Consider the following 14,326-nt stretch of genomic DNA (forward strand, 5'->3'; position numbering starts at 1 on the left):
TACATTTTAAAAAGTATAAACTCTGGGTTTTGGGGACTCAATATTGTACATTTATTTCTGCTCCACTGTGTGTATTGGAGAAGTGTGTAAGTCTGTTTCATGTGTGATGGTTTCACAGATGTTACTGTACATCAACGCTCAACAAATAGTGCACATTAGAAAGCGCAGTTTGTTGCATGTCAGTTCTCATCTCCTGGGAGGAACAGCCTTGCCTCATTGGCAGCAAATCTTGGCAAGCTGTGCAGGCTATTGCCATCAGAACCAACAGGAGTGCAGACTGGTTACAAAAGACACAACCTGGGGTTGATTAGAGGGTTATCCTTCCTCTACCGTTGAGTTCTTGCCTGTTGAGCATCAACCTTGAGGTGAACACCTTAGAGGGGCCAGTACAATCCACAAAACCATTGGGTTATATTCTCCGCCAATGTATAGCAGGATGTTCTCATAACTGAAAACACAGCACCATTTCCTGGAGAATCCATGCTACCTCTGGGACTGGCTTTGTGTGTGTGGGTAGGGGGAGGGGATGAAGAGACAGACTTATTTTTAATAAAATCCAAGTGGAAAATTACCCCCAAAATGCAAAAACAGAGACTCACACAATACCAGAACTTCAGGGGTGTGAGTGTGCTGGCCAGAGGCAGGACTTGGCCAAGGTGAACTGGGTGGTGGGCCCAAAGCATCATGGGGCTTCTCCCAGATACAGAAGCAGGTGAAGTTGCAGTGGGCCAGGTGCCTGGGGGATGGGGAGGAGCAGGCTGGAGAGACCTCTGGATGGAGACAGAAGAGCCCTGGCCAGCTCCTCTCAGGCAGACACAGAACCCCAGTCCCTCCCAGGACCTTTCTTGGGGCTCCCCTCTACCAACTCCGGGGAAAAACAGAGCGTGTCCAAGCTGAAGTGGGAACATCCCTGGAACAGGCAGAAGAGCATAAGGAGGGGTGGGGTGTGCAGGCAGATGCCTCTTGTCAGGGTAGCAAGTTAACAATATTCGCTGATAGGGCTCGTATTTAGAAGATTAACCTTCCCATGTGCTGGCAGGGTTGCAGAAAAATGGAATTTTCATGACTGTGGGTGGGTCGGGAAGCACAGTGATTGACCATTTTAGATCACAGTTCCCCAGATGTTAAAACATAACACATTCACGGACACTGGAACAGTTTGGTAAGTGACACATACACCTCTAGAAAGAACTCAACACAATATTCCCAACTGTTTTATTTATAAAACCCCAAACATAGAAATCACTGATACCATAGGCAGCTCAATAAAGTGGTTACCCATAGAATACAATATTTCATGGAAATAAATATTTACATAAACATTAGTGTCGAATCTCAATATTTGTGAGCATGAAGGAAGCCAGTGTTTCTTAAGGAGAGTACACCTTTTGTCTACGGCCATACCACCCTGAACGCGCCCGATCTCGTCTGATCTCGGAAGCTAAGCAGGGTCGGGCCTGGTTAGTACTTGGATGGGAGAGTACACCTTTTAATACCAATATAATTATGAAAAATATGAACTACTCTATTGTACAGGAAGATAAATCAATGCCTGCATGAAGGGCAGGGAGGCAGAAAGATTACAAAAGGACTGGAGGTAAAGGGTGTGGCAAAATAGTGTTAATGTTGCTACTGAAAATAATACAATAATTAATAAAGATGAACACAAAATATAAACTCTCCATGGCCACTGTGCCTCATTTTTTTGGGTGTGATCACATTAACGGAAAGCCACTACTTTGATTCCAGGTCAGAGCACATGCCCAGGTTGTGGGCTGGATCCCCAGAGTTGGGCATGCAGGAGGCAGCTGATCAATGATTCTCTCTCATTGATCTCTCTCCCTTTCTCTCTCTCTCTCTCTCTCTCTGAAATCATAAAAGTATATCGTAAAAAAAAACTATTGCCGTCAAATCCAATAGGAATGCTCACTACATACAAAAGACATCCTGGGACAGATGGCAGGGTGATCCTTCCTCTACCTTTGCCTTCTTGCCTGTTGAGCAACTACATTATGTGAACACCCTACAGGGGCCAGGGAATACACAACACCATTAGATTATTCTGCCAATGACATCAGCCACACGGAACAGTTTTGGAGGTCCTCAGAATGTCTGCACATGAGGGCCACACAAGCCACAGGCCAAGAACATCTGTGGCCTTATGTTCAGAAGAGGCACTTATCACCTAATTTCCTGCAGGTTTCCCCACTCACTATTGAAACAGTGTTTCTGTCCTCATTGTGGTTCCACCTCAGACACTTACAACAAATCACAGCAGCCTATGAAATGTCATACTTCCTGGCACATGTCTCCTTGGCAGGACATGGAGAGCAGGTTCCCTAAACATTGCTGAGGCTTATGTAGTACATACTCTGACCAGAGAATATGATTCATATTGGTCACAGAAGCAGAGCAAAGGTCTCCTCTTCAGACTGACCTTTGCCCTCACCAATAATCGAGGAAGTAGGCTGAAAATTAAATGCATATAGTCACGTGACCTTTCCTTTTAGGGCCAAGGGCCGAAATAAGTAATAAGCCAACATTGGACAGAAAGTGATTTCCGGACATTATGTTGTCTTTTCAAACCACATACACTTTTGGGTAAACACAATAGCTATTCATCTCTACATGCTGAAAGATCACATTTGTGTTTGCAAATCATCTGTGGCAGTGAATAAAACCAAAATGAAAGGTACAAATGTAAAAATACCTTTAAAAAGATTCTAAACTAGAGCACAGGAGAACAAGGGGTTTGCAGGTTGGTGAATAAGAATCCCCCCCAATTTATCAAAGCATAATGTGAGTACCACTATGTCCCTGAAAGAGGTGGCACTTCTTAGCTGAGAAGGGGTGTCGGGATGAATCCTGGGTCAGGTCCATTTTCTCGTCACAGAGAAATGAATGAAGATACTGCCAAGAGCGTGGAGGAACCATAATGACTTCCAGCAGAAGTGAGAACACAGAATACATTCCCCTGAGCGCCCAGGGGTGGTGACCGATGCGCACTCCTCAGGTGAGTCAGGAGTTAGAGGTGAAATCTCCTCAGCGACAAAGAGACAGTGACCTCATTTGGGTGGTAGGTCTGGGCATGTTAGCAAGTACAATGCAGCTCCTTCAAGTCTCACTTGTACCTCAGATTTGTGAGGAATCTAGCAGAGTGTATGTTCCCATAAAAGGGGATTACATTCATGGAAAGGTTCTCATAGACCCCCTTAAGTGTTCTATAAGAAGTGAGAAAAATAAACCATTCCCTGCACATTTATAGCTTTTCTCCAGTGTGAACTCTTTGGTGATTAGTGAGGGCAGCCCTTTCCCTGAAATGCTTCCCACATTCACTACACTCATATGGCTTTTCTCCAGTGTGAACTCTGTGGTGTATAGTGAGGGCAGCTCTTTCCCTGAAATGCTTCCCACATTCACTACACTCATATGGCTTTTCTCCAGTGTGAACTCTGTGGTGTATAGTGAGGGCAGCTCTTTCCCTGAAATGCTTCCCACATTCACTACACTCATATGGCTTTTCTCCAGTGTGAACTCTGTGGTGTATAGTGAGCTTAGACCTATCACTGAAATGCTTTCCACATTCACTGCACTCATATGGCTTTTCTCCAGTATGAACTCTGTGGTGTACAGTGAGGATAGACCTTGAACTGAAATGCTTCCCACATTCACTGCACTCATATGGCCTTTCTCCAGTGTGAACTCTGTGGTGTTTAGTGAGGTTACACCTTTGACTGAAGGACTTCCCACAGTCACTACACTCATATGGCTTTTCTCCAGTGTGAACTCTGTGGTGTTTAGTGAGGTTACACCTTTGACTGAAGGACTTCCCACAGTCACTACACTCATATGGCTTTTCTCCAGTGTGAACTCTGTGGTGTACAGTGAAGTCACACTTTTGACTGAAGGACTTCCCACATTCATTGCACTCATATGGCCTTTCTCCAGTGTGAAATCTCTGGTGTTTAGTGAGGTTAGGCCTTTGACTGAAGGACTTCCCACAGTCACTACACTCATATGGCTTTTTCCAGTGTGAACTCTGTGGTGTACAGTTAAGTCACGCCTTCTACTGAAGGACTTCCCACAGTCACTGCATTTAAACTGCTTTTCTCTAATGTGAACTCTGTTGTGTTTAATGAGAGCACGGCTGTCTCTGAAGACCTTCCCACAATCAATACACTCACGCGGCTTTTCTAGAGTGTGAATTCTCCCATGTTGTAGGTGGGTAAAGTTTTGTCTGAAGACTTTCCCACATTTATTAGACTCATTAATCATATCTCCGGAGCAGAGACCTTTCTGATAAGCAACATTCTGTTTCTGGCTGGCAGCTCTTTCACATTGAACCCACTGGTGATGTCTTTTTCCACTGAGACATTCCTGTGAACTCTCATTGTTACTGTGTGGCTCCTCAGTGTTCACAGTGGCCTGGTGCTGGAGAAGCCCTGAGATGTCTGGGGAGTCCACCCCAACCTCAGTACTAGCTTCAGGCACCCCAGAGAAGTAGAACCAGCAGAATGTCACAAGCGAAGCTCTCTCCATATCTTCTTTCCAGGGCTTCTCGACACAGGCATCCTTCTGCTGCTGGTGAGGGTTTGCACTGAAACACAAGTCTCTCACACATGCATCACTTAACAACACATTCTTCTCAAAGTATGCCACTTGTAACTCAGTCGGGTGCAAAATACCTTTTAACACTGAGAAGCACGGCTTACACAGATGGGTCCTCTGGGTGGCTGCAGCTGTCTTGGGAGCCCTGTCCTGAGAGTCTCCTACAGACACACTGTGCTCAGAATAGGCCTCCCCATCATCCATTTTATGCCAAGGACCTGAAAACAGAGGAATGATGCGGAAATGAATGTTGACTCTGGTGACAGAGGGAAGTCCCATTATAAAACTGTGTTGCACATAATACATTGGTCTCATGCAACTGGCTGAAAATAGAAGACCTGAAAGATGAACTAATAAGATGCAACTGTGAAGTACTTGACCACTGAAGATCACAAAACAAGAGAGACTTCAACAGAAATAGAGCAAAATCATGACAAGCACCACATGGAAGAGAAGCGGACTGTCCAGCTCATTCTGCTGCTAACAGCATTGAGTAGATCTTCTCTGCTGGTGACATGGGCAAGCTGTGCAGAAGGTTGGTTACATCTCATTCCAAGTAAAATTCAATAAACAAGTAGCTGGTGTTTGAGGGGTGTTTAAGCATGAATGTGCTCCTTATAACACTTGCATAGGTCCATGTAGTAGTATACTGCAGAAAGAGATGTGCAGAGGAATGGGTGATGTAAAAAGGACACATAGGCGAAGGTAGACAATGCTAGGAAGTCACCGATGAAATGACAAGTCAGCACAGTGTCCAGTGTGGAAAAGAAAGGAATAAATGAGGTGTGGCCATTGGAACCTGCACTGAACACTGCTGTACAGGAGCAGGATCCCGGTATAATCTGAACACCATCCTAATGTCATACTTCCCTGCAATTGCCAATCAGCTGGGCTAAGCACCCTCTAAGACCATCCTGTATGTTCACCCTGGAGAAACCCAGGGTTCTCCCTGTAAATCCTTGTGTAGAAGTATGTACGAACTAAATATTCTGAGTATCAATGAAAAGACAACAGAGGTGAGCAGCCATCACTTGCCCGTAACATTCAGCTTGCAATAGAATCCAGGAAGGTAATATTACAAACAATATTTGGAGGGTCTTAAAGTACAGCCCCTGATTCATGTATGTAAAGAAGATAACTGACACAGGGTCTTTATCGACAGGAAAGGTGTAGAATGGGAAGCCGTGGATGTGGATAGAGTCACCCTCCCTGGAGTGGAAGAGCAGGAGGGACCCATTAAGCGGTCTGTAAGAATGCTGACATCCTGACACTTCCTGCAGTTTCTGAGGCAACTGGTGTCAGGGAGGTTCATGGAGTCTATTGCTCAGGGCTCTCTGCACAGCTCAGCACTGGCAGCCACTGCTCATTTGACAAGACAGTGGGGGGAAATGAGCTGAGCCCATGGTCTGGCTTTGAGAGAGAGAGACTCCAAAGTCTGGAGAATAAATAAAGTGTTGGCGCCGAAACCGGTTTGGCTCAGTGGACAGAGTGTTGGCCTGCAGACTGAAAGATCCTAGGTTCGATTCCCGTCAAAGGCATGTACCTTGGTTGCAGGCACATCACCAGTAGGGTGTGTGCAAGAGGCAGCTGATCAATGTATCTTTCTCATCGATGTTTCTAACTCTATCTCTCTCTCTTCCTTTCTGTAAAAAATCAATACATTTTATTAAAAAAAAAAAAGTGTGGGCATCACCTCAGGACACTAGGAGAGATGTGAAGGTCTTACCTAAGAATGATACAAGTGCAAAAACTTCCAGCATCACATCACAGTACAGACGTCTCTGAGCCTCATCAGGGATCTCCCACTCCTCCTGAGAGAAGGCAATGGCCACGTCCTCAAAGTTCATACCCTGTCATAACGGGCACAGAACATCCCATGATAAGATTCTCTCTTGAGATTCCAAGTTTGCCATACTACCCACCCTGAACATGCATATGCTCCGCTACTCCCCACATCAGAGAAGAAAGCAGCCCTTGGCCTCATTAAAGTCAATCTCTCCTCATATTCTTACTGAAGCCGTGTCTTCCCACAACAATAAAGGCAGAGGAACAGATACAAGTTATCTGTGCTCTCATCCTCAAATAGGAGTCACACTGCCCCTTTCAATAATAGTTGGTGTCAGGAACATAGGGTAGGAGGAGATGTTGCATATAATGGGAATGTGATGGATTTGACTCTGGTCTTGTCAGGCAATACCCATGTTGTCCTCCAAATTGTCCCTCCAAGACACCAAACAACATAGTAATGCCCATTGCACTTCTGACTCCAATCCCAGTTTGCTGAGGCCATCACTCTGCATTACCTGCTGCCCATGGTTCTTTCTTCCACACTTATCTCACACAGCTTCATTCCCAAAGGCACAACTTCACTGGTAACACAAATGAGCCATGACGAGGACAGGGTGTTTTCTAATCAGCTTCTTTCCCCAAATTCTAGTTCACCACCTCTGGAATACAGTTCTCTCTCACCCTTCTCTCTCCTCCTTTCCCCAGGCCGGTGGCGATTTTCAAGTGCAGGTGGCACTGATGTATGCTATCTCATTCCTAGTGTTCACTGGGTCAGCTCTCAACAACAAATGGCAGGTGGGCACATATATGGCCTCTAAGCTCTACACTTGTCATGTAGCACCACAGCAACCCATCCTGTTAGAAATTATCCTAAAATTCCCCATATCATGCCATAAAGACACCATCAGAGATGGACTCCCTTTTCATTTATTTGTTCGTCATTGTTAGTGTCCGGCCGCTTTGCTTTTAGTCCCAGGGACCACACTGATGTCATCATCCCCTGTGTGTGACTGTGCCGCTCAGCACGGGTTCCCCACCTGCCACACTGACATAGAGGGCACCTCCCATACTGTCCTCTGGGTCACTGCATGCTCTGCCCTCAGGAGAACCTTGGCTGCTTGTCCTCACAGGTCCCTAGGCCGTGCTGGTGTTCAAATATGTGCGAATTCCACTGGGAGACCTTCCGGATATCCTTCTGGATAAAGCCTGGGGCTTGGCTGTGTTGTAAACCACCCCAAATGACCCTCAGCCCTTTGCCCAGGCCGGCAACGCTCCCAATTGGGGACTCTCAAACCGATGGTGGCGTGGCCAGCCTGCAAACAGACCTCAGCCCCTCTCTCAGGCTGGCAATGCCTCCAATTGGGAACCCTCATCTTGATGGGGGCATGGCTGGCCTGCATACTACTCCAGTTCCTCACCCAGGCAGGCACCGCTCCCAGGGGGGACCTCCACCCCGATGGGAGCATGGCCGGCATGCAAACTGCCCCAGGCCCCTCCCCCAGGCCAGCCTCGCCCTTGCAAGGGGACCCCCCACCCTGATCAGGGACCCCCTTCAGGGCATACCAGCCGGCCCCCACCTGTGCACCAGACCTCTATCTATACTAACAAAAAGGTAGTATGCTAATTAGACAGGGAGACATGCTGGATGTCGTTCAGGACAAAGCCATGGTGGCAGGGCCAAGACAGAGGCAGTTAGGGGTGATCAGGCCACGAGGGGAGGGCATTTGGGGGTGATCAGGCCAGGAGGGGTGGGCATTTGGGGGTGATCAGGCAGGCAGGGGGCACCATTTGGGGGTCCAGGCCAGGAGGGGGGTAGTTAGGGGCGAGCAGGCTGGCGGGAGGACAGTTGGGGGCGATCAGACCAGCAAGGTGGGCAGTAGGGGGCGAGAAGGCCAGCGGCATGGGGCAATTGGGCATGAGCAGGCTGGCATCAGAATGGTTAGGGGCGATCAGGCAGGCAGGCAGGTGAGCGGTTAGGAGCCAGCGGTCCTGGATTGTGAGAGGGATGTCCGACTGACATCCCCTAAGGGGTCCCAGATTAGAGAGGGTGCAGGCCAGGCTGAGGGACACCCCCTGCATGAAACTCATGCACTGGTCCACTAATACACACACACACACACACACACACAGACACACACACACACACACACTGAGTGGCCAGATGATGATGATCTCTAAACACATAATAATCTGGCCACTCAGTGTATATCTTGTTAGATATAAAAGGTAATATGTAAATTGTCCCCTTGACCTGGAGTTCGACCAGGAGGCAGGCCAGCCAAGCGCGATGTCCCCACCCACTGTCCAGGCTGGCCAGACCCCACCCATCACCTATGCACAAATTCATAATTCATGCACTGGGCCTCTAATACACACACACACACAAACACACATAGACGCACACGCACATGCACACACACACACACGCACATGCATACGCACACACACACACAATGTGTGGACTGATTATTATGCGTTCAGAGGTCATAATAATCTGGCCACTCAGTATATCTTACCTGATAATAGACATGTAAATTGACCGTACCTTCGCTACACCCACAGCCAATCAGAGTGAGTATGCAAATTAAACTAAAAACCATGGTGGCAGCCCCGCCCCCCAGCCGCTCCTGGCCTGTGAGAGTTGGAGAAGTCAGGCGTCAGCGCCTGAGGCTGGCTGCAGCCAGAGACCAAGAAGCTGCCTGCCCCGTGATCCCAGGCTGCAGCCAGCGTCAGAAGCCTCACATCCGCCTGCCCCACGTCCTGGGGGAGACTGAGAAACCGGGCCACAGCGCCTAAGGCTGGGTGCGGACCGGGAGACGAAGAAGCCGCCTGCCCCGGGATCCCAGGCTACAGCCAGCCAGAGAAGCCGCCCTCTCCATGTCCACCCGTCCCAAATCCTAGGGGAGACTGAGAAACCGGCCCCAGCGGCTGAGGCTGGCTGCAGCCACGGAGACCAAGAAGCCGCCTGCCCTATGATCCCAGGCCACAGCCAGCACCAGAAGCTTCATGTCCGCCTGCCCCACTTCCTGGGGGAGACTGAGAAACAGGGCCCCAGCACCTGAGGCTGGATGGGACGTGGGAGATGAAGAAGCCGCCTGCCCCGTGATCCCAGGCTGCAGCTAGCTGGAGAAGCCGCCCACCCTATATCCACCCACCCCACGTCCTGGGGGAGATGGAGAAACCGGGTGCCAATACCTGAGGCTGGCTGTAGCCCGGGAGATGAAGAGGCCGCCTGCGCTATGATCCCAGGCCGCAGCCAGCTGGAGAAGTCACCCACACTGCATCTGAGGGAAGATGGAGAAGCTGCCCACCTGCGGTCCAGGCGTAAGCACCTGCAGCTGGCTACAGCCTGGTAGACGGAGAAGCCGCCCACCCCGCAGTCCCGGGCACCAGTACCTGTGGCTGGCTTTGGCCTGGGAGACAGAGAAGCTGCCCACACCGCAGTCCTGGGCACTAGTACCTGCGGCTGGCTGTGGCCTGGGTGACGCAGAAGCCGCCTACCCTGTGGTCCTGGCCGCTAGCACTTGCGGCTGCAGCACAAGCGAAGCCACCTGTCCACCATCCCCTGAGGCTGCAGCCAGCCTGGGCGTCTATGGCTGACCAGAGGGAGGGAAGCCCGGATCCCGAGTGCCTGTGGTCGGCTGGAGGAGGAAATCCTGGGTACCGGGTGTGGGCTGAGGCAGAGGTGGTTAGGGGCAATCAAGCCAGCAGGGGAGCAGTTAGGCTGGCAGGCAGAAGCAGTTAGGGGCAATCAGGCAGGCAGACGAGCTGTTAGGAGCCAGAAGTTCTGAATTGTGAGAGGGATATCCAATTGCTGGTTATACCACGAGGGGTCCCAGATTGCAGAAGGTGCAGGCCAGGCTGAGGGACACCCTCCCTGCTGCCCCCCGTGCAAGAATTTCTCACACCGGGCCCCAAGTATACTAAAAAAAGAGTAATATGCTAATACAACCTGGAGACCTTCTGGATGTCCTTTTGGACAAAGCTGGGGGTTTGGCTGGCCTGCAAACAACCCACAAACGGCCCTCAGCCACATCCACATCCCCCAGCAGGTACCCTCAACCCAAATGGGGCATGACCAGCCTGCAATTGCCCTCAGCCCCTAGCCCAGGCCGGCCACGGCCCCCATCTTAGACCCTTACACCAATGGGGGCACGGCTGGCCTGCATACTGCCCCAGTTCCTCACCCAGGCTGGCATCACCCCAAGTGGGACCCCCACCCCATTGTGGACATGACCGGCTTACAAACCACCCTAGAACCCTCACCCAGGCCATCCCCGCTCCCCAAGTGGCCCCCTAGCCTGAACCAGAACCTCCTTCAGCGCAGACCAGCCGGCCCTCACCCATGCACCAAGCCCCTATCTATACTAATAAAAAGGTAGTATGCTAATTAGACCAGGAGACATTCCGGACATCCTTCCAGACAAGGCCAAGGTGGCGGAGCTAAGGCAAAGGTGGTTAGGGGTGATCAGGCCAGGAGGAAAGGACATTTGCAGGTGATCAGGCCAGCAAGGGGGACCAGTTGGCTGGCAGCGGGGGCAGTTGGGGGCAAGCAGGCTGGCAGGGGGACAGTTGGGGGTAATCAGGGGGACAGTTGGGGGCAAGCAGGCCAGCAGGGGGAGAAGTTGGGTGTGAGCAGGCTGGCGTGGGGGGGGGGCAGTTGGGGGTGAACAGGCCGGCAGGAAGGGCCAGTTGAGGGCGAAAAGGCCAGCGGTGCGGGATAGTTGGGAGCGAGCAGGTCAGGAAGCAGAGTGGTTAGGGGCGATCAGACAGGCAGGCAGGTGAGTAGTTAGGAGCCTCCAGTCCTGGATTGCAAGAGAGATATCCTACTGCCAGTTTAGGCCTGATCCCACAGGGGATCCTAGATTGGAGAGGGTGCAGGCCAGGCTGAAGGACGTTCCACACCCCCCCCAAGCATGAAATGCATGCATCTGGGCCACTAGTATATAAATATATATATATATACACATACACTGAGTAGCCAGGTAATTATGATCTCTGAATGCATAATAATCTGGCCATTCAGTATATATCCTATATAATAAAAGGTTAATATGCCAATTGTCACCTCGACCAGGAGTTCAACAAGCAGGCAGTCTGGCCAACTGCCCATGTCCCCTCCCCCTGGTCAGGCTTGCCGGACCCACCCCATGATCGAATTCATGCACCAGGGGTCTTATATATATACACACTGAGTGGCCAGATTATTATGCGTTCAGAGATCATAATAATCTATCCACTGTGTGTGTGTGTCTCTCTCTATATATGTATATATACATAGAGAGAGCAGTGATGGGCAACCTTTTGAGCTTGGTGTGTCCAACTTCGCCAAAACACTGAACATAACTCGGGTAGTGTGTCACTTTGAGGAAAAAACTAACTCCAAGACTCTAGTCGCAAATGTTTCATCCTCGGCATGCGGCCGCGTGTCATCAGAAATGGCTACGCGTGTCATAGGTTCGCAATCACTGATATATATGTGTATATATATATATATATATATATATATATAGATATATAGAGAGAGAGAGAGAGAGAGAGAGAGATTGAGAGAGAGAGAGAGAAAGAAAGAGATATCTATTTTTTCTTACATTAATTTTATACATTCTAGTAATTGTACAAAATATATATAGTAGGACTTCGGGTTATGTCACAGATCTGTTCTATGGTGTGACATAATGCCATTTTCGCTGTAAGTCAAAACCCACCTACATAAGCACCTACGTCATTCACATGGCACACATACACAGCAGAAATGAAGTGAAACAGTAAAAAAAATTTAAAAGAAAAATAACAATTCCTGACCCTTACTTGTGGTAAATAAATAATAAAAAGCATAAAGCACATACGTACACATAAGGGTAAATACTGGATTATCCTTACCTTTACTACAGTTGTTGGCTTGCACACTGGATGTTGCAAAGTGGGGACAGACAGGCTTACACTAGGCTGCTGCGGGGAGGAAGTTTGAGAGGCAGACCCTGCAGAAGGTGCTGGAGATCCTGGGTCAGGGGAGTCCAGAGAGGAAGAACCTGCAGAAGGTGCTGGAGATCCTGGGTCAGGTGAGTCCGGAGAGGCAGAACCTGAAGAAGGTGCTGGAGATCCTGGGTCAGGGGAGACTGGAGAGGCAGAACCTGCAGAAGGTGCTGGAGATCCTGGGTCAGGTGAGTCTGGAGAGGCAGAATCTGCAGAAGGTGCTGGAGATTCTGGGTCAGGTGAGTCTAAAGAAGCATATGAGGTGGAGGGTACGGGATCTGTTGCAGGTCTCTCCACCATTGTGAAATAACGTTCAAGGCTAGTCTGGAAGGATACCTTCTTCTTGTCCTCCCAAATCTCCTTGTAACACCGCAGGCTATCCATCACCCCTCTGGCAACCTTAGTGTACCTGTCACTGTTGGGGTCCTGAGCCTCAAACCTTGCCAAGGCATCCTCTATCATGGCAAAGGCCCCGCTAATTCCTTGCTTGTAAATCTTCTGGACTCTGGGGTTGGTGTGTCTTCCTCTTCAATGAACTGCTGTTTCAGTTGAGTGAGGTCCTCGGGAGACAGCTCCTCCCCATGAGATGCCAGTAGCTCTGTGACATCCTCAGCCTCCACCTCCAAACCAAGCTGCTTACTCAGTTCAACAACATTCTTGATGACAACCTCCACTAAATCCTCAAAGCCATGGAAATCGTTCACAAACTGGGGACACAATTTTTTCCAAACACCATTCAAGTTCGTCTGCTTAACTTCATCCCAAGAATCAGAAATGTTTTTTACAGCAGCAAGAACATTGTAAGATTTCCAAAAGTCATTGAGAGTCAACTCTTTGTCCTTCTCCGTTGCCCTAAAAGCCATAGCAAATGTCCTTCGGAGGTAGTAGGCCTTGAAAGAGGCAATGACTCCTTGGCCCATAGGCTGTAAAAGGGAGGTGGTGCTAGGTGGAAGGTAAACCACCTTGACATTGGGGTGAAAGTCATTCAAATCGGCAGGGTGACAAGGGGCACTGTCCAGCACTAGCAACACCTTAAAGGGCAGGCCCCTGGAAGCACAGTAGTCCCTGACTTCTGGCACAAAATGGTTGGCGAACCAGTCCTCAAATACGCTCAGTGTCACCCATGCCTTCTTGTTAGATTTCCAGATGACAGGTAGTAGACCCTTCCAGATGCCCTTGATTGCCCTTGGATTCTCGGCCAGACACACCAAGGGCTTCAGCTTGAAGTCACCAGCAGCATTAGCCCCAAGTAGCACACTCAATCTCTCCTTGCTGGCTTTGTGGCCTGATGCTGTCTTCTCCTCCTTGGCAATGTACTTACGTGTAGGCATATGTTTCCAGAACAAGCCAGTCTCATGCACATTAAACACTTGTTGATCACAGAAACCCCCCTCCCTAATGATCTCAGCCAACGCACTAGGAAAATCACCTGCTGCTTTGGCATCACCACTAGCAGCTTCCCCTGGCACCTTAAGATTATGCAAATTAGCACGAGCCTTAAAACGCATAAACCAACCTTTGCTAGCCACAAACTCTTCACTTTCACTCCCTTCCCCCTTTTCTTTTTTCAAGGCCTCAAACAATCTTTCAGCCTTCTCCTGAATCACCATCTGGATAACTGGGATACGCCGTTGATGCTGCTCATCCAGCCAAAGCATTAATAATCTTTCCATCTCAATAATGAGACCACTACGCTGCTCTGTAACCACAGTTGATTTCATAGGAGCAGATCCTTTCACATGTTCAAGTACACGCTTTTGATCATCAATAATTGTCGAGACAGTTGTGGGACTTTGGCCCAGTAACCGGCCGATATTTGTAGGTGTTTCGCGCTCTTCTGAGCGTCTTATTATGTCTCCTTTCACTTCCATTGTGAGGGCTTTCCTTCTTTTTGTAGCACTGCCATCAGAAGAATCTGCCTTATGCTTAGAATCCATAAGGAAGGGCGGGCCCA

At 49.3% G+C, this 14,326-nt stretch overlaps 1 protein-coding gene across 1 annotated transcript; it reads right to left on the bottom strand.

Moving 5' to 3' along the window:
• Nucleotides 1-805: 805 nt before the first annotated feature.
• Nucleotides 806-6,922, bottom strand: LOC129148470 (zinc finger protein 239-like). The gene is given in 4 exon segments (XM_054713451.1): nucleotides 806-910; nucleotides 3,284-4,020; nucleotides 4,023-4,039; nucleotides 6,912-6,922. Coding segments are annotated over 4 exon segments (870 nt in total).
• Nucleotides 6,923-14,326: the final 7,404 nt, after the last annotated feature.

Source organism: Eptesicus fuscus, unplaced genomic scaffold (assembly GCF_027574615.1).
Source record: "Eptesicus fuscus isolate TK198812 unplaced genomic scaffold, DD_ASM_mEF_20220401 scaffold_52, whole genome shotgun sequence".
Taxonomy (NCBI): domain Eukaryota; kingdom Metazoa; phylum Chordata; class Mammalia; order Chiroptera; family Vespertilionidae; genus Eptesicus; species Eptesicus fuscus.